Source organism: Lathyrus oleraceus, chromosome 6 (genome assembly GCF_024323335.1).
Source record: "Lathyrus oleraceus cultivar Zhongwan6 chromosome 6, CAAS_Psat_ZW6_1.0, whole genome shotgun sequence".
Taxonomy (NCBI): domain Eukaryota; kingdom Viridiplantae; phylum Streptophyta; class Magnoliopsida; order Fabales; family Fabaceae; genus Lathyrus; species Lathyrus oleraceus.
Genome location: NC_066584.1, coordinates 248,035,714 through 248,054,831, shown reverse-complemented (window position 1 = coordinate 248,054,831; position 19,118 = coordinate 248,035,714). Strand labels below are relative to the sequence as shown.

Sequence of the window (19,118 nt, the reverse complement as noted above, 5' to 3'; positions counted from 1 at the left end):
AGCGATTACCACTTTAAAATACTGAATATATGCCTATGTGAAACAAAGTTGCTATGAGTTTGCCTCTGCTCTAAGTTTGGATGATTGTAAAAGTGATTTCGAGTTTCTATTTATAAGCAAGTAAAAAGATGGAAATGACAAGGATGCCCTTCAACTTGAAAATTGGAGGGAAAAACTTTCCTCTTGTGGCGCCCGCCACAAGGCCATGGTGCCCGCCACAAGGCCAATCTGAGGCGCCTTAGTGGAGGTAGTGGGAAACGTGGGAGCTGAGGGAAGTTGAGCTTGGACACGTCATTGCAGGGTCTATGGCGCCAGCCATGGGGTAGGCCACAAGTACAAAATGCTGATTTTTAGGGTTTTTGGCTCTTTTTCGCTCCTTTTCTCGATCGGGGCTCCGATTAAATTAAAAACCTGAAAACAAAGGAAAACATAGCAATAACACAACAAAATGATAATAAAACAACTAGAATGCATGTGAAATCGGAGTAAAAAATACGGTAAATTTTAGTGTTATCAAACTCTCCCACACTTAAACCTTTGCTTGTCCTCAAGCAAAACATTAAAAAGCTTATAAAAGAAAATTTGTGTAAACGAGTGCTTCAGGTAAAAATTCTAAGTTTAAGTCGGGATGTAGTGATAGGTACTAATTGAGTGAACTAAGGGTATCATGATGACACTAATCCACAAATACGAACATAAACTTCATTCATATATTAACCCACCCATATTATCCCACAATACCTAGGCCTGCCTCTTCATCTCTTTTTGTGTCCTTTTCATTCAGGCGCAATCACATTAAGCCCGTTATCCGTACATGCTTCATAGTAGAGTGGCCTGTTAGTGATTATGATCTGAGCATTGGGTTTCTGGCACATAATTATGTGTAAACCCTTTTATTGGACCCAACTATAGTTGTGGGGGATCGAATCGTAATCCGCCCTACCGAGTTCAGTGCCAGATACCTCTGAACCAACCAACAGTGGGTGAGTTTCTTTCTTTTTCTTTTTCTAGCAATTTTTTACAATCCTTTGGTTTAAATGACTTTGTGAGGGTCACCTATATCGGAGTTGCCTTTTTGCTTTTTTTTGTTTTGTTTTTCTGTTTTTCTGGATCATTCACTTATTTGCACCGGTCCCCTACGTAGAGGATGCGTAGGCCGGAGCTGACTGCTGAGATAAACTACTGAGGACTTATACGGAAATGATGATTAAGGCCATGGTATATGGGGTTTCGGGAATGATTCCTATATTTACGAAGCTTATGGTGCTAAAACAGATACTGATGTTTCGCAAAGTTCTCCCAAGTCACCGCATCCTTACTCAAAACATTTCTTTAAAACCTGAAAACTTTCAGAATAACACTATTTTCTTTTTCAATTTTTTTTTCTGTGGGGCTAAAGGTATGGGGAGGTAGGATTCTACTAAAGATCTATTATATTTGGTGACTCGTCAAACTCATGCATTATACTAAAAAGCAAAATAAACAACTAAAAGGAAATAACAATAAATAAACTATCTAAAAACAGTAAAGAAAAAGCGATAAAAGCGATAAAGAAAAGACGAGAAAAACCATAAAGAAAAGACGATAGAGTCTCCTCCCACACTTAAATTGAACATTGTCCCCAATGTTTCGAAATAAGATAAGGGAAGAGTTACCTAACAAGCTATTGCTGACCACTAGTGCCCTCGCCATCCTGAGGTGGACGACGGGATCGGGTACGACGACGGTCTCTCTGATCCATCCTCGTCTGCAGGGCATCCTGAGCGGTCCTCACATCTCGAAGGTTACCTATAATGGAACCTTGAGTGGCTTCAATTAGTGCCATGTGTCTCTGGTGGTAGTTTTGTTGATGGGCTTGTGTATCTGTGATCGTTTGCACGGACTGTAGAACAGTGTCATAGGACCTGTCTGTCCTCCGCTGCGACTCTCGCATGAAGTTCATGTTATCCGTCATTTGTTGCTGGATGGTAAAGAGTAGGTCGTCACGCCTTTACTCTCTAGCCATGTGGTCACGCCACATCTCCTCTGTAATATAGAAGCCATGAGTGGTACCTGCAGAAGAAGAAGATGGTGCGGTGTGTGGTGATGAAGGATGATGGGGGGACACATGGGGTACGGGAGATCTCTCTCTCCGATCATATTCATCATCAGTGTCATGTCCCGCCTCATCAAAAATGTTAGGAGGAAGAGGACCTAAAACAGGTGGAGCATCTAAAGCATAGGTCCAATTCCTTTCATCTCGTACATCTGTACATCTAGTGCATGGTAAAACAACAGACGGGATGGCTACACCATGAACCATAAGCATATAGCCTCCTTCTCTCCTTGAGCGACACAATTTCATGTCTCTCAAAAAATTTAGGTTAATTGTGCGAGGAGGTAAGGGGTCTAGGGTAGCCATCTCATCGTTCAAGTTATGCGCCCGAGCAATAGATGTAATCAATCCACCAAAAGAAATCGGTCCCGCTTTATTCAAAGTTAAAGTCATATGAGCAAGCATGAACGGGACCGAATTAATACGTCTATTTGTGAGGCTTCCTTGTAAAAATAGAAGCTCTCTAGCGTTAACCTTATTTGGATTCTCCCGGTCAAAAATAGTGCATGCCAACAGATATCTAAACACTCTGATGGTCGGGTTATGGATAGTTGAGGCAAGAACTCCTTCAAAAGAGTTTATGGAAGTGTTTGATAAATGCTCCCAGAAGGAAAATACCTCAACAGACCATTCGGAATCCAAAGGGGCCTCACAAATAGCACCGACCCCATGAGGGATTCCTAACAAGCTGGCTAGTTCGTCGGTACTGAATTGGTATTCAACAACAAACATTCTAAATTTGACAGTACCAACTGTGCTAGCAATGTTAGGATTGACAATATAAATTAAGGAACTCAAAAATTCAATTGTCAACCGCTCATAGGTAGGTTCTTTATTGGAAAAGAAATTATGCAAACCTAAATTATCTAATAAATGAAATATGCTATGATAGATACCTAAAGTGTAGAGACAGTTTTCGTCAACATACCTTGTCGGGAGGATTTCCCGATTTTGCAACCATTCAATAATTTTTCTTTGTCTATCCCCCGGTTTCCCTCCTCGAAGAATGAATCCGTTAAACTCCATTTGAAAAGCTCTTGAAAAGTGATGAAGAAGTTGAAGTGGTTTGTGAAAAGGTTGGATTTTTACAAAATCCGACGGATGAAATCGAAAATGGAAATTGGAATAATGATTTATACGGTGTGGTGGTTAGAAAAGTATGAGCTTTTTGTGGGTTCAAGGATGTTTTTCCAATGTGAAAAAATGGGTTTGGAAGGTTGTAAGTTACAAAAATGGTGAAGAAAGGGGTTCTGCCCCGACCTTTTACAGACGCTGTGGCGGGCGGCACAGGGTCTATGGCGGGCGCCACAAGGCAAAATCTGGCTTGGCCGGATTTTGGTCCTTTGGCTTGGGCTTCTCTTGTCTTTTTGGATTTGAGGGGTCCGGATAGCATTTGTCTTGTGATTTTCCTAGTATCTTTGACTTGCATAATTTTATAAAGGTAAAAACAAAAAATAAAAATGAAACTGAAACAAAAACAAAAATTAAATATAAATAAATAAATAACTGAAAAATTAAAATACAAATAAAATAAACATAAAACATATATAGATAAAAATAGAAATACTAATGTGTAGATTTTATATAATATTCCAAATGCGATAATATAAGATGAGTTATGTAAATACGAGAAATATAAAAAGGAGATAAAATAAGATTAAATGGTGAGATCATATAGTGGGGATGTCATCTTCCTGAGAGGAACCACGGAGCATGGCTACTTCTTGCTTGAGCTCTGCGATCTCCTGATATAGACAGTCGGCTTCAGTAGCATGGGTGAGATCAGACACTCCCATCTGTAAAGTGAGGTCAGCCACCTCCTGTCTAAGCGCTGCGATCTCTCTACAACACTCAGCAATCTGAGTGCGGATGTCGGGTGTCTGCAATGAAAGATTATTAGAGAAAACAGTGATTTTGGGAGATGATGGTGTAGGCGTGTATTCAACAATGGATGGTGATCTCGGTTCCTCGACGGTCTCTCCCTGGCCCTCCAAAGCATAACTTCAATTCGCTGGATCATGCACACTGGTCATCATAGGATCTGGCAGTGTGAAATAGTGAATAGCCTCACTGTCGACTAGCAATCGGAACTGACATGGGTGGAAAGAGGCTCTCCTCATCAATCCTCTGGTCAAACAGAAGTCAATATCCATGGTAGTGTACCCGCAGTAGGTCCGAAGATGTAACATCTTGCGAGACAGACCTAAAGCGACAACAATCTGCGTGATGATTCCGCCAACATGGATGACTCCTTCGGTAGATCTGGAGATACCGCTGAGACTGTATAACAAGAAGTTCCCACATGCGACTGGGCGAGACTGGGATGCACAAAATAACAGGAAGATCTCCTCTTCACTCAGTAGTGTCTCTGCATCCGGCCTTCCCAGGAAGGAATGTGCTAATATCATCTAAAAGTATCTGAAGGCGGGGTTATGTATGACATGAGACAGCTGCATAGATGGATCCTGGCTTCTGCCACCCGATATATCACTCCAAAACATCTCAACCTCCTTACTCAGGAAATATCCCATAGGTGTCTCCGGGATAGCATCAGGAGTAGTCTGGAAGCCCAATAAGTCGCCGAACTCTTTCTGGCTGAAGGAGTACTTAACTCCGAAAAGCCTGAAAGCAGCATACCCATCTGGTCCAGAGTATGGGTCGTAGTCGAATGAACTCAGGAACTCCAAAGTCAGGTTCCTATATGTGTTACTCAAGTCATCAGCAAACTCATCCCAGTGAAGCTGGTGGCTAAGGAATCAGATACTCGGCTCGATACCCAGTGTCTCCATACAGTGCTGATCAGGATAACGTGTGGGTGCCATAGGGCGCTGATACAAAGCAATGTAGCGCTCCCTCTGAGCATTATCTCTATAGGCCACATGCATGTCATCGAAATCCTGCATCCTGTAAAAGTTAAGAAAGTGATCCTGAAAATACAAACCATTCAAATCTTAGTCTCAATGCAAAATATGATAAAATAAAATAAAATTAAAATTAAATAAATGCGAAAAATTAAAATGAAAGCAAAACCATGGGTTGCCTCCCACGCAGCGCTTGTTTAACGTCAGTAGCTTGACGATTAGAATCTATACACCTGTAGTAGTAGGAATTGGTGGATCAATTAGGGTATGGCTTGAGTAGTATGCTGGAATGTCTCCTCCTTCGTAGAGCTTCAGTCTTGTCCATTTACAATGAATGGACTACAGGTTTCGTTCTTGATTTCTACGGCTCTAGATCTCAAAATCTTGGATACTTCGAAAGGACCAGTCCATCTTGAACGTAGCTTTCCAGGGAAGAGTCGTAACCTAGAGTTAAAAAGGAGAACAGGATTGCCTATATTGAAATTTTTCTTTACTATTCTTTTGTCGTGATAGGCTTTTGTCCTCTCTTTATATATTTTTGCATTCTCGTAGGCAGATTGCCTAAGTTCTTCTAATTTATGAATGTCTAGGGTACGCTTTTCTCCAGCGGCTAGGTAGTCTAAATTCAAAGTTTTAATAGCACAATAGGCATTATGCTCTAATTCGAAAGGTAAGTGACAGGATTTTCCATAAACTAGTTGATAAGGAGTAGTTCCTATAGGGGTTTTGAAAGCGGTTCTATAGGCCCATAATGCTTCTTGAAGCTTCTGAGACTAGTCTCTCCTAGAAATAGAAACAGTTTTCTCTAGGATTTGTTTTATCTCCCTATTAGATACTTCTACATGGCCACTAGTCTGTGGGTGGTATGGTGTTGCTACTCTATGCCTAACTCCATATTTTCTTAAAAGTTTGTCAAATATTCTCGATATAAAGTGTGATCCTCCATCGCTTATGACTAAACGTGGTGTTCCAAATCTAGGGAATGTATAGTTTTTAAATAGTTTGATTACTACCCTAGTGTCGTTTATGGGTGCAGCTATAGCTTCAATCCACTTACACACATAGTCTACAGCTACTAAGATATACCTGTTTCCTAAGGATGGTGGAAAAGGTCCCATGAAATCTATACCCCATATGTCAAAGAGTTCTACTTCCTGAATGTTTATTAGAGGCATTTCATCACGCCTTGAAATGTTTCCAGTGCGTTGGCATCTATCACACTTGACAATGCAAGCATAGACATCACGCCACATGGTAGGCCAGAATAGGCCAGCTTGAAGAATCTTGGCGTATGTCTTAGAGGTGCTCGCATGTCCACCATAAGGTGCAGAATGACAATGCTTGATAATATTATTTACCTCTTTTTCTGGAACGCAACGGTGAAAAATGCCATCTTTTCCCCTTTTGAAAAGGAGCGGTTCGTCCCAATAGAAGTTTCTCACATCGTGGAAGAATTTCTTCTTGCGGTGGTAATCAAGATCAGGGGGTACTATATCAGCAGCTAGGTAATTAACGAAATCTGCATACCAGGGTACGTTACTTATTGCTAAGGAATTTTGAGGGTGCTCATAAGGATCTAGGTTATTATCTTCAATGGTTTCTACTTTAGCTATCAGTCTATCATAGGCGAAATCATCATTTATGGGTACTAGTTCAGGTTTTAGATGTTCTAGCCTAGAAAGGTGATCGGCTACTACATTTTCAGTGCCTTTTTTTATCTCTTATGTCTAAATCAAACTCTTGCAGTAATAGAATCCATCGGAGTAATCTAGGCTTTCCATCTTTTTTACTTAATAGGTAACGAATGGCAGCATGATCGGTGTAAACTATAATTTTTTCTCCTACTAGATAAGATCTAAATTTGTCTATAACGAAAACTACAGTGAGTAATTCTTTTTCAGTTGTTGCGTAGTTAAGTTGGGCAGTATCTAGGGTTCTACTTGCATAATAAATGGCATGTAATTTTTTATCTTTCCTTTGTCCTAGAACGGCTCCAACTGCATAATCACTAGCATCGCACATTATCTCAAACGGTTCTGACCAATCAGGTGGTTTCATAATGGGTGCAGATACTAATGCTTGCTTTAAAAGATTAAATGCGTCATTACATTTTTCATCGAAAATGAATTCAACATCTTTCATTAAAAGTCTGGTTAAAGGTTTAGTTATTTTGGAGAAGTCCTTAATAAAACGCCGGTAGAATCCAGCGTGTCCAAGAAAGCTTCGGGCTTCTCTGATGGTTTTTGGGGATTTTAGGTTTTCTATAACTTCTATTTTAGCTTTATCTACCTCTATACCTTTTTCAGAAACTATATGTCCTAAAACTATTCCTTCGGTTACCATGAAATGACATTTTTCCCAGTTTAGCACGAGGTTCACCTCCACGCATCTCTCCAGGATTTTCTCAAGGTTAGCAAGGCAATTGTGGAAATAAAATCCGCAAACCGAGAAATCGTCCATAAACACTTCCATGATACCATCTAGGTAATCTGCAAAGATTGACATCATGCAGCGTTGGAAAGTAGCTTGGGCATTACAGAGGCCGAATGGCATTCGTCTATAGGCAAAAGTTCCATAAGGGCATGTAAAGGTAGTTTTTTCTTGATCTTCGGGGTGGATAGGTATTTGAAAGAATCCAGAGTATCCATCTAGATAGCAGAAGTAAGAGTGTCTGGCTAGACGCTCCAACATCTGGTCTATAAATGGTAAAGGGAAATGATCATTCCTAGTTGCTTTATTTAATTTTCTATAATCTATACACATCCGCCATCCTCCTTCTAAATGTTCTGCTACATGTTCGCCTTTATCGTTTTGCACGACTGTGATGCCTCCCTTTTTAGGTACTACATGCACAGGGCTCACCCACTTACTATCTGAGATCTGGTAGATGATACCTGCCTCAAGTAACTTAAGAACTTCCTCTTTAACAACATCACTCATTATAGGGTTTATTCTTCTCTGATGTTCCCTAGAGGGTTTTGAATCTTCTTCGAGCGAAATCCGATGCATGCATACGGATGGGCTTATACCTTTCAGGTCAGAGATATTATATCCTAAGGCTGAGGGATATCTTCGTAAAACGTCTAAAAGTTGGTTCGTTTCCTTTTGGCTCAAGGTAGCACTAACTATAACTGGACGGTTCATCTTTTCATCGAGGAACTCATATCTCAGATTCTTAGGCAGTTCCTTAAGTTCTAAGGTTGGTTTCTTAGGGCATGGCATAGGATCTGGGGTAAGGGATAAACATTCATAAAGGTTATCATCGATGTAGGGTTTCTTAAAGTCATCATCTTCCCTTATGAGAGTTGATGGTAACTTAATTGTTTTTATAATTTCTTTTTGTTCTAATTCTCTAACACATTCATCAATGATATCTAAGGCATAACACGAATCTCCCATCATAGGTGCCATAAGAAATTTCGAAAGTATAAATTCTATTTTCTCGTCACCTACCTCAAATGTTAACTTTCCTTTCTTGACATCTATTATGGCTCCTGCAGTCGATAAGAATGGTCTACCTAGAAGGATTGGTATATCATTGTCCTCTTTGATGTCCATGACAACAAAATCAGTAGGGATAAATAACTGACCTATCCTAACAAGAACATCTTCTAAAATGCCTATCGGATATTTAACAGATCTATCGGCTAACTAAAATGACATCTTAGTGGGCTGTAATTCTCCTAAGTTTAACCTCTCACAAACTGCTAAAGGCATTAAGCTCACACTAGCTCCTAAGTCTAGAAAAGCTTTTCCGATGACATGATTACCCAAAAGGAAAGGAATGGAGAAATTTCCAGGATCTTTATCTTTCTTTGCTAATTTGTCCTCCGAAATAGCATTACATTCCAAAGGCTTCGGATCGTCAAGTCTACGTTTGTTGGTAAGGATTTCTTTGAGAAACTTTGCATAAGAAGGTATCTGGGTGATGGCTTCTGTGAAAGGGATTTCTACATGATGTTTTTCTATAACTTTAATAAATTTTTGATACTGTTTATTGATCTGGGTTTGTTTGATCTTTGCGGATATGGTATAGGTGGTTTATATGGTGGGGGTGGTACGTAAGTTTTGTCTTTAGGTTCTTCTCCTTTATCTCGACATTCCTGGTTTTCAGATTCCTCTGGTTCCTTTACTTCGTCCGCGAGTTTGGTACATTCCTTAGAAGTTTTGGGTTCACTCAATCTAGGGTTTGGTGGCTCATCATAAGCGTTCCCACTTCATAGGGTAATGGCATTGGCTTGTCCTCTCGGATTTTGTTGAGGTTGTCCAGGGAATTGTCCTCCAGGAGTAGTCTGAGGGGCTTGGTTTAAAGCTACCTGAGAGATCTGGGTTTCAAGCATCTTAGTATGAGTAACTATTTGGTCAACCATGGTTCCTAACTGAGTAATCAATTCGTTAACATGAATGTGTTTTGGTTCATGAACTCCTTGTTTTGTTGGGTTTGAGCGGTGATAAAATTTTCCATAATTTTCTCAAGTCTCGGCTTTGGTGGCACAGGTTGCATAGGTTGATTTGATCTAGGGGCTTGATAACTAGGTCTCGGAGGTGCATTATTTTGAATAGGGTTATTGTTTTTATAGGAGAAGTTCGGATGATTCCTCCATCCAGGGTTATAGGTATTCGAATATGGGTTCCCTTGGGTGTAGTTCACTTGCTCAGAGTGGGTTTCGTTTAATAGACTGCATTCTGCAGATTGGTGTCTTTTGGTTCCACATATCTCACAATCCGACGAAACTGCGGCTACAATATTCGGGTTTATGCATATATGCTCGACTTTAAGGGCTAATGCGTCCATTTTAGCTTGCATCATGTCTATAGAGCTTAGTTCATGCACTCCTCCTTGGGCTTCCTTCTTCTCAACTGTCGCTCGTTCGACTCCCCATGATTGATGGTTTTGAGCCATATCTTCGATGAGGGCACTAGCTTCAGGATAAGGTTTGTTCATCAGAGCATCGCCTGCGGCAGCGTCGAGGGTCATCTTTGTGTTGTAATGAAGTCCATTATAGAAGGTTTGAATGATTAACCAATTTTCTAAGCCATGATGTGGGCATGCTCGTAACAATTCTTTATATCTCTCCCAAGCTTCGAACAACGATTCTCCTTGGTTTTGGGTAAATCTAGTTATATGTGTAGCGGGGTATTCGTTACCATTAGAGATATTGACTAAATCCAAGGTAAATCATACAAGTCGAGTCACCACCGCACTTCTATTTATCCAAAGGAATGGTTAGAAAGCGAACAAAAACCTAAAAGTTTTATCGAATCAAAAACTAGTAAAAATGTCAGAGATCTGGGTAAGGGGGTTGGTTATGCAATGGGAAGGTGTTAGGCACCCAAAGCATCCTAGGTACTCCTAGGGAGCCCTTTTCACATTTGTTGTAAGGTTGTTGTTTTTTTGTGAAAATTTATTTGTGCAAACATGATTGAAGGGATGAGAAAAGAATATACAAATTTATTTACATTTTGTGTTTGAATGGATGAACCCATTGCCTACGTACCATCTTAAAAAAGATTAGGATCAAAACCCCGTAGTTCGGGGTAAAAAAATTCAAAAAAAAGTTGGTGAATTGATTGGTCCAAAAACCTTAAGGTCTTTTCACTACAACAAACAAGACCTTAGACAGCGCTTTTTTTAGCCTTAAACAGCGCTTTAAAGCGCTGTCTAAACCTCCGCTGCTAAAGGTTTAGACAGCGCTTTTTTAAATCTTAAAAGCGCTGTCTAAGCCCCCCCCTTAGACAGCGCTTTGGCCAAAAGCGCTTTATAAGACCCTCTTATTTTAAATTTTTTAGGTATACCTTAGACAGCGCTTTTGAAAAGCGCTGTCTAAGCCCCACCCCCTTAGACAGCGCTTTGGCCAAAAGCGCTTTCTAAGACCCTCCTATTTTAATTTTTTTAGGTATACCTTAGACAGCGCTTTTTAAAAAGCGCTGTCTAAGCCCCCCCTTAGACAGCGCTTTTCAAAAAGCGCTGTCTAAGCCCCCCCCTTAGACAGCGCTTTTGCCTAAAGCGCTTTCTAATCCCCCCCTTAGACAGCGCTTTTTACAAAAGCGCTGTCTAAGGTATACGAAAATTTTTGAAGCTTTTGTTTTAAACCACATTTTTTCCAGGTTTATAAACCAGAATTTCTACCTGTTTTCAACCAGATTTTGACAGACAATTATCACATTTTATATATGCCATTTTGGCCTTTTTTTCTACCAATTTTTGGCTAACAAATATATATATATACCAATTCAAACCAATTTTGCCTTAAATGTATCAAAATATATACAAATTTATGTACACATTTACAAGTCATTACATATACTACAAATACTACAAATGTACACATTAATTACACAAATTTATGAACAAACATTGAGGATCCGAAGAACGTACTCCGTCACGGTATAAAAGATGAATTTAGGCAAATGTTAGATTCACTTAGAAAGTTCAATTATAAAGTTCAATTCATTTTAAACTTCAAAAACCTATACATAACCAATGTTAATATAAACTTCAATAACGTATCCGGATTAGTCGATTTCACTTAGAAAGTTGTCAACCCAGTCTCTGACTCATACTTGAACTCATTTTCATTATCACCCACCACACACTTCACTGGCCTCTGGGAACAGTAAACCCCAAATCTTCCACTTCCTCTCACTTTTAGGCTAACTGATGCAGCTACTCCTTTTTGATGGATTTCAAACTGTTCCACAGCTCCTCCAGTGTTGAACATATCCAATAGCCCTATTGGTGCAAACCAAATACCTTGCGCGATTTCCTGTCAAAAAGCATCAATTCATTCGGCATATCATGTTCATCGGTACCAAACAAACAATTCTTCCCAATATCTTGTATAACAAACTTGCTTAAGCCTTACCTTGATTGGATAGAAATGGAAAAGCTCGTATTCTAGAACTTTTAATGTCACTGGCATTGAAGCACCCTTTGGTAAAAGAGCTATGTTGCCTGAAATGTGGATGCTAGTCAATATTTTAATAAAGTTGAATTTCACAGTAGCAACTTCACTTCTTGAAATTCAAAGATTTTAAGCTCAATGAAATTACCTGATCTATAAGAAAAGACAACAGCATCTCCATTCCAATCAGCACCAGCTACTTGAGCAATAAGATCAACATCAGAGGTACAGACAGAGCCAGTAAGTGTCTCAGGGGTTTCGCAATGAATACGGTTTTTCTTCTCTATCTTGCACCACCCGGCACCTTGACAATTAAATACACCAACAACTCCACAACATTTGTTCAAATTCCGTATCTTGAGCAAGCTGAAAATGAATTTTAATACACAAGATTCAAGCATACCAACTAGTGACTACTAAAGAAAAACTCCTATCAATGACTGTCTCTGATAGGAGCTGAACTCCGTCTCTTGAAGTTACAAGGTCAAACTCTTAACACTGAATATCAGATAGAATATTTAACAAACCTTTTCCCATCTCTTGCTGGATCAACAAAGAGAGAGTCAACAGTGGGTCGGGCGGGTAACTGAGCACGGAGAACCGAGCCATAAGGAAGAACCAATTTCTTTAGAAGATCAAAATTATGCCTTCCTGGTTTATCACTATATACGCAACAAAAGCAACATGATGATATTAATACATATAGTCATGTATAACCAAATGTTGAACAAGAACTGCAATGAATGTCAATATACTACCTGACATAAATTGGGCCTCCACTGATCGCACGAGCTGCAGCATGATACTCGGCTGCCGGGTGTAAACTCTGAAATTACCAATATACTTTTGTTAACAAGAATATAGCTATTAAAAGGTACTCAAAATACAGATTCACTTCTACTTACATGAAACATGTCCCAGTCAGGTTGCATGAACTCTCCAAGGAAAATTGAGTTATACGTAACCGATGAAACATGAATGGTATGAGAAGCAGGATCATGTGGGTAAAAGTCATCAGAGGCTCTCACAACAGCAGTCTGCTTGGCACTATAGAGGCCATCAGTATTGTGACACATGCAAGAAATGCATCCGTTGTCGCAAAAATTTCGAGCAATAGAAGCCTCGAGAGCTTGATGATAGCTACGTGTGATTGAGACTCTTCCGCCATGTCCTGAACCAAGGGTCTCGATAATGTTTTGCACATCAACTTTCACTCCATCTACTCCGCACGAAGCTAAGTAAGCATGGAGCTCATTGTAGAAATCAAAGACCTTTTTCGGATGAACCAGACCTAACCCATGGACAGTCAAGCTGTCCATGACGGCGTCTGGTTGATTTCCTAGAACGCCCGGGGAGTGTATGGGGTATGCTACAACAGTGTTGAAGTGCTCCATTCCAATTGTTGTTGGCTTCACTCCACCCCAATAACCAGCTAGAGCATGCCAAACATATACATACCTGCCATAGAAAACCAAAAATTCAGAAACATAAAATAAACAATTAAGTCATGATAATTCTTCTGTCACATAACTCAACAACTCGAAGAATACGAATCATTTTGAAATGAATTTATAGGATTTCAGGATGCTAGACCATACTTCATATTGTGTAGTTGCTTTGTTTGATCTACAACATGCTCCAAGCCATTCCCCCCACCATTCTTTTGAAACTTAGTGTTTTCTTTAATACCAGTCAACCGTGTCGCAAACCTGCAAGAATCATATCTCCGAGGATCAGTTATACATTTCTAAATTAGGACTTTTTCTATGCAATGTGCATGAAAAATGCTAAATTAAGAAACAAGATAAAATCTTACTGTGCTCCTTCTTGTACAACAGAATCGGCATCTTTTGGTTTACTCTCAATCTGTTGCCAACCATCATCGATGATGAAATCTGTGATAATAAAATCATGGCTTTCACATATAATAAGAGATGCGATTTTTTCCCACCCATGCAAGCAGTGACATACACTTCTATTTTATATTTGACCAGTGAATCTGTGAGTCTAAAATTACTATTACATCTTACAAAAATGGATCCAAGCACATACTTAAATAACATGCTACCCTGCAATCCCAGCTTCTCAAAGCTCATGAGTTCAGTTCCATACAAAAGCAACTCCTAAGCCCTAACAACTAAGATAAGTTTGCTTCAGTGGATGACAGGTTTTAAGGGATGAGCTCTAAGCTTGGACAAATCTAAATTGGAATCTAGATCCTCATCCAGTTCACCAACAACACTTCTGCAAAATCCAAAACAAAAGGGTTAGGGTTCTAAAACGCGGATATCCAGAGTCTAAAACAGATAAAGTTGAAAATATATTGGAGAAACCGGCATACATGTTGTCACCCCTAATGATGTATAAACCTAGAACAAGCTGCTGGACACCTTCCTGTCATTAGAAACAAGAATGAGACAACGAAAAGAAGACAGGTAAAACGAGCAACGCCAAATATAACTCGCAGGAAAGAATCTGATTAAATGTGCAAACATTATGTCACCAAAGTCATGCATAATCAAATTTTAAACAAATGCAGAGTATCATTCATTTCGTTCATACCTTGGTAGAATAAACTCGTTCATGTGACTCGTCAAGAATTATATTTGTTTCCTGGTCAAAGCCTTTTAGGACACCCTTAATAGAAAAAACATCATAATTAGAAACTAAAACAGTGTCTGGCATTTAAAAATTACATGCAATCAAGAGTTAATTTTTTCATGCAGAGTACACAAGGCTTACCACTATATTGCGTCCGTCATTTGTAATGACTGATATTGTCTCTGCCAAAATAATAAAAGCTTTAGTGAAAGTAATCATTGATAACCATCACTTAAACACATTATAATGAAGTAAGATTTGATGAAATACTGGTTTTATTGGTTTCATTACCTTTAAATGTCAGGCAAATGCTAATGGATTACCTAAGAGCAATGTCTAGCAAGTCTAGAAAAGTATGTTTTTGTAAAAGTTGTGTACTCAATACATTGAGAAGGGAATATGTTACATATTACTTACGATCTACGAGGGATTCCAGTCCAGGTCCAGCCGACATCTTGCAGAGATAGTTACTGGCTTAGTTGGTTGTCAAATTTTGATCACAACTGCAAAAGGGTTCAATATCAAATCCAAACATTATCATGACTAAATGCAAATAGATGTCAAACAAAGTAAATGTCAGCAAATAATATGATTTACAAAATCAATCAAGGATTAAACTTGGTTAGTAGAGGTTTTGCAAGTTCACAACAGTATAGTCACTGTACCACCACTAGTGGCGGCCACTCAGGCTACTTGAGAACTTAAAGTATTCATATTTAGCAGCAACGATGGTATATCACGATGCAAATTAAAAAGTATAGTAAAGGTATAGAAACGAAACGGAAATAAATAAAAGGAACTGAGGAGAAGAAACGGAGAGAAAATAACATTGAAGGATCGAGAAAGAATGAGAAGAAATATGTACCTATGCTTGTGGAGAAGAGCGTCACAGAAGACACGAGAAGGAGGTGGGGGATTTTGGCTTTGATTTGGGGAAAATGAAATTTGAAGTGGCCTCTAGTATAGTGCGCATAACACATATCCATATCGGTAACTTTTAGGGCACTTTGTATAATGGCCCAGGGTGTTCTTTTCAAGTTACATAGTCAAATCCTCCACATCAACCTTATTCGTCTTCCTCATCTCCTTCAAGCACGCACCCATAACTTCAACAATAGCCTTCTGAATCCCCATCATGTACTTACTCATCGAAACCCTAATATCGACAACATCCGGCGGGTCCTGCTCAAGCTCCTGCGAAACATAAACCTGAAATCTCGGCCAAAGATGCAGCTTACGAATATGCAAACACTTCATAGTTCTCTCCGCCTTCGCAAAACCCGAAACCATCGCTTGTGGCCTATCGGAGAAAACACGAACAAACGCACTTCGATTGAGAGAACGAAAAATCCTAACAATAAAAGCTTCAGTGGAAGTCTCCGAAACGGAATGAGCGTTGAGGATGATGAGTCCGGAGATAATTGAGGCAGGTAGTTTATTAGTGAGAAGATCAACGATGAGGATTCTAGGGGTAATGAAACAGACGGAGCCGGAAGAGTAGAGGGAGTGGCGGTGGTTAACGGGGAGGTCGGCGGTGATTTCGACGGGGACTTGGTAGAATTGGGGGTTTAAGGGTTTTGAGATGGAAATTGATTTTGGATTTGAGAGTGGCGGAGGAAGGAGATAGAATGAGAAGTGTTCCCTGAGAAGTGGAGTGAAGAAGGAGAAGAGATGAAATGAGTTTCGATAGAGAGTGACCTGAAGAGAGAATGACGAGACCGCCATTAGTGTCTTCGAGAAGCTCTGTGATTATGTGTTCGTGGAATTGAAGACTTCCAAAAGCGCTTTCTAAAAGCGCTTTCCAAAAGCGCTTAGACAGCGCTTTCCAAAAGCGCTTTCTAAACCCCCCCTTAGACAGCGCTTTTGGTTTTAATTTTTTTTTTAATTTAAAGACTTTAGACAGCGCTTTATCAAAAGCGCTGACTAAGGTCTATATTTAAAAGCGCTTTCTAAAAGCGCTGTCTAAGGGGGGGTCTTAGACAGCGCTTTTAGAAAGCGCTGTCTAAGACCCCCCCTTAGACAGCGCTTTCATTATTTTTTTGGAATATTTTCCGTGTTTTATTTTAATTTTAACCTTAGACAGCGCTTTCTTTTAAAAGCGCTGTCTAAGATGCGCTGTTAAAAGTCATTTTTGGCGTAGTGTTTGTTATCAAAGCGAGAAAAATCAACCTAAAACCACAAATCCACCATGTGAGGATAGCTTCAACATGCTAGTGAGGGGTTAACCCTATAATAAGCATGGAAGACTCATTGTCCATCACTAAGGATAAAGGTGAGTATTATATCTACCTCAAGGATAACTCAAACCTAATAGCTAATGGTTATAAAAAAAGGGTTTGATTAAGAAGGTGGCCATTGAAACCACAAAAAGTATTTGAATGGGTTATATTTATCAATTAAAAGTATTTACAAAAGTATGGTTAAAGTGGATTAAAAGGTTCAATTCAGAATAAGTGTTATGAAAAATAAGTTTTGAAAATCAAAAGCATAAGGCTTAGGTTTTTAATGTTGAAAACAAAAGTTATTGTTTGCACAAAAAGTTTCGGCTTGGGTTAGAATGGGGAGAAAAAAAAAGGTTAAATTCCTAAACATACAAGAGATAAGGGAAAAGAAAATAAAACCACATTAGGAGTTCCCCTCTTGAGATCATATTGATGATCCAAGTAGCTCCCATCCTTTGGAATAAGCAGTCACAAACAAATATCTCAAGCCATTAAGCACATGTAATCGGAATAAACCTCCAGGGGTATCCCACAAATAAAGTGGAACACCAGGCCATCTCTGCAAGAGTCATGTGAGCCCTCACAAAAAAAACTCAACAAACAGGTTAGAGAATCAAGATAGGGTAATCAAGAGTTGCCCCCAAATCAAAATGTAACCACCTGAATCATGCCATTAAAATTCACAAAAAAACTCACAAAAAGCAACCAAGGGCAGGAGGCCTAAACCTCTTGTCAAACACATACATTAAAAGGGTATCAAAAAATTTCAGGTTGAAAGTATAAAGTAGTGGAAATAGGGCATACCTGATTGGGGAGGATCGATTGAAATTGAGTTGCACCCGTGAGGTTTGCAGAGCAATCTGAGGGTTTACCTCTGGAGGTTGCTCTGAACTCTGTCAGCTCTTCTCTCACTTTCTTTTTCCTGCCAGGGTAATAGGAATGGCCTCCTTTTGTTTCACTGAAACTCTGAATTTATAACCTGATTTTTGTGGATCTGTGGGCTCAAATGAGAGAGGCCCAAGCCCAAATTTATTTATTTATTTATTTATTTCTTTCTTTATTTCTTTTTTTCTTTTTTCTTTTTTCTTTTTTTCTTTTTTTTTCTTTTTTCTTTTTTTTATTTTTTTTTTATTTTTTAGTAAACAAAAGTAAGAGAAACAATGATGTATAATTCAAGCATGCTTGGTGATCTCAAACCAATCACAAGGAGTCCCACCCAAAGGCAAAGGGAACCAAGATGCTCATGATCCTTGAGGCTATGCAAATGCAATGTTATGATGCCATGAGGGATCTTAGGGTCAAAATTGGGATCTTACAGATGCCCCTATTTAAGGTCATTCTAGCCGGAGAAGTGAAGGTTAAAACCTTCGTCTCGCCGAGGTAGAATGGGCTTCAATAATAATAAAGAGGCAAATTTTGGTCCCTAAGAGACCTCATGATGCATATGTATGTATGCAAATAGTATGAACTCTGTGGGGATATGTGTCCACAAAGAAGAAAAGACATCCGGAGAAACTGACAATCCATATGAGAAATACACTCAATGGGACAGAGACTTTGGGGACTCTTATGGGGATAGGAGAGGGAATAAAATGCGTGAGCAGGTCACGACTCAACGCTTGGGGAACATAATTCCAAAGGGAAAATATCCAATAGAAAGACCCGAGCTGACTCAAAGGTGCATGTATTAGGGAATATGCCAATACAGCAAAAACTATCCACAACGGATACTTCGGATAAAAATCCGGATGAAAACAATCCACTAAGGGACTTTGTTGGGGATGCCTAAAAGGACACTCCTGGGGAAGCAGCGGGACGAGGTATTATCGGTTACTGGGTAATAAGCTCAAGGAGACATGTGATCTGATCGCTGGTATGAGGGTGAGATACAACATTCTCGGGAAGAATGAATATCTAAGACCGATATAAGGGTGAGAGATATCAATCAACCAAATCATCTGAGGAAGACCTAAAAAGGTATATCTCAACTCAGGAAAACCTGACTCCATAGAGGACAAAAAGTCATAATAGGGAGCAGAGAGGAGGGAACACCAGGGATACCGGTTACTGGGCATATAATAGGTGACCAACCAAGGCGTGAATTGGGGAATATTCCCAAAACACTCATCATCCAAAAGAGGGCTAAAAGCAAACTCGATGATAAGATGGATATTCGACTCCGTAAAGGGGGTACGAATCTTACTCGACTGGGGAAGAACGAAAGCTTCGACCAAATAGTGCATGAGATATACTATCTATTACCGTCAGAACATAGATAATGTACTCGCATGGACGATTATCCACAACCGATTACTGGGTTAATAAAGGATAAATCGACCGAAAAGAAAAGGCATCGAGATACCGAAACTAGGTATATAATGATGACCAATCAAGGCGTGAATTAGGGAATATTCCCAAAACACTCATCATCCAA

The 19,118-nt window shown here is 39.4% G+C and overlaps 2 protein-coding genes and 1 non-coding gene across 3 annotated transcripts; 1 reads left to right on the top strand and 2 right to left on the bottom strand.

Moving 5' to 3' along the window:
- The first annotated feature begins 9,989 nt into the window (after window positions 1–9,989).
- LOC127098897 (small nucleolar RNA R71) lies at window positions 9,990–10,097 on the top strand. The gene has a single exon (XR_007793581.1). It is a non-coding gene; the product is annotated as a small nucleolar RNA R71 (small nucleolar RNA).
- Window positions 10,098–11,486: 1,389 nt separating this feature from the next.
- LOC127094990 (probable galactinol--sucrose galactosyltransferase 2) lies at window positions 11,487–13,957 on the bottom strand. Its single transcript, XM_051033744.1, has 9 exons — window positions 13,914–13,957; window positions 13,678–13,836; window positions 13,460–13,570; window positions 12,767–13,319; window positions 12,620–12,687; window positions 12,389–12,523; window positions 12,010–12,227; window positions 11,823–11,911; window positions 11,487–11,723 (listed from the first exon to the last, which is right to left on the bottom strand). The coding sequence occupies exons 1-9, from the start codon at window positions 13,955–13,957 to the stop codon at window positions 11,487–11,489; spliced, it is 1,614 nt and encodes a 537-aa protein (XP_050889701.1).
- Window positions 13,889–14,916, bottom strand: LOC127097765 (sm-like protein LSM8). The gene is made up of 5 exons (XM_051036253.1): window positions 14,880–14,916; window positions 14,604–14,644; window positions 14,424–14,498; window positions 14,203–14,255; window positions 13,889–14,105 (listed from the first exon to the last, which is right to left on the bottom strand). Exons 1-5 carry the CDS (start codon window positions 14,914–14,916, stop codon window positions 14,015–14,017), a joined length of 297 nt encoding a protein of 98 aa, XP_050892210.1. The 3' UTR covers window positions 13,889–14,014.
- Between the last annotated feature and the right edge of the window lie 4,202 nt (window positions 14,917–19,118).

What these genes read in the sequence shown, in the direction of transcription:
- LOC127094990 (XM_051033744.1), bottom strand. Translation starts at nt 13,957, where the DNA reads ATGAGCTTTGAGAAGCTGGGATTGCAGGGTAGCATGTTATTTAA. An exon ending in GGAGGCCCAATTTATGTCAG is followed by an intron (nt 12,524 to 12,619) that starts GTAGTATATTGA and finishes TTGCGTATATAG; the next exon opens with TGATAAACCAGGAAGGCATA. An exon ending in TGTCTTTTCTTATAGATCAG is followed by an intron (nt 11,912 to 12,009) that starts GTAATTTCATTG and finishes TCCACATTTCAG; the next exon opens with GCAACATAGCTCTTTTACCA.
- LOC127097765 (XM_051036253.1), bottom strand. Translation starts at nt 14,916, where the DNA reads ATGTCGGCTGGACCTGGACTGGAATCCCTCGTAGATC. An exon ending in ATGACGGACGCAATATAGTG is followed by an intron (nt 14,499 to 14,603) that starts GTAAGCCTTGTG and finishes TTTTCTATTAAG; the next exon opens with GGTGTCCTAAAAGGCTTTGA. An exon ending in AACGAGTTTATTCTACCAAG is followed by an intron (nt 14,256 to 14,423) that starts GTATGAACGAAA and finishes TTCTAATGACAG; the next exon opens with GAAGGTGTCCAGCAGCTTGT.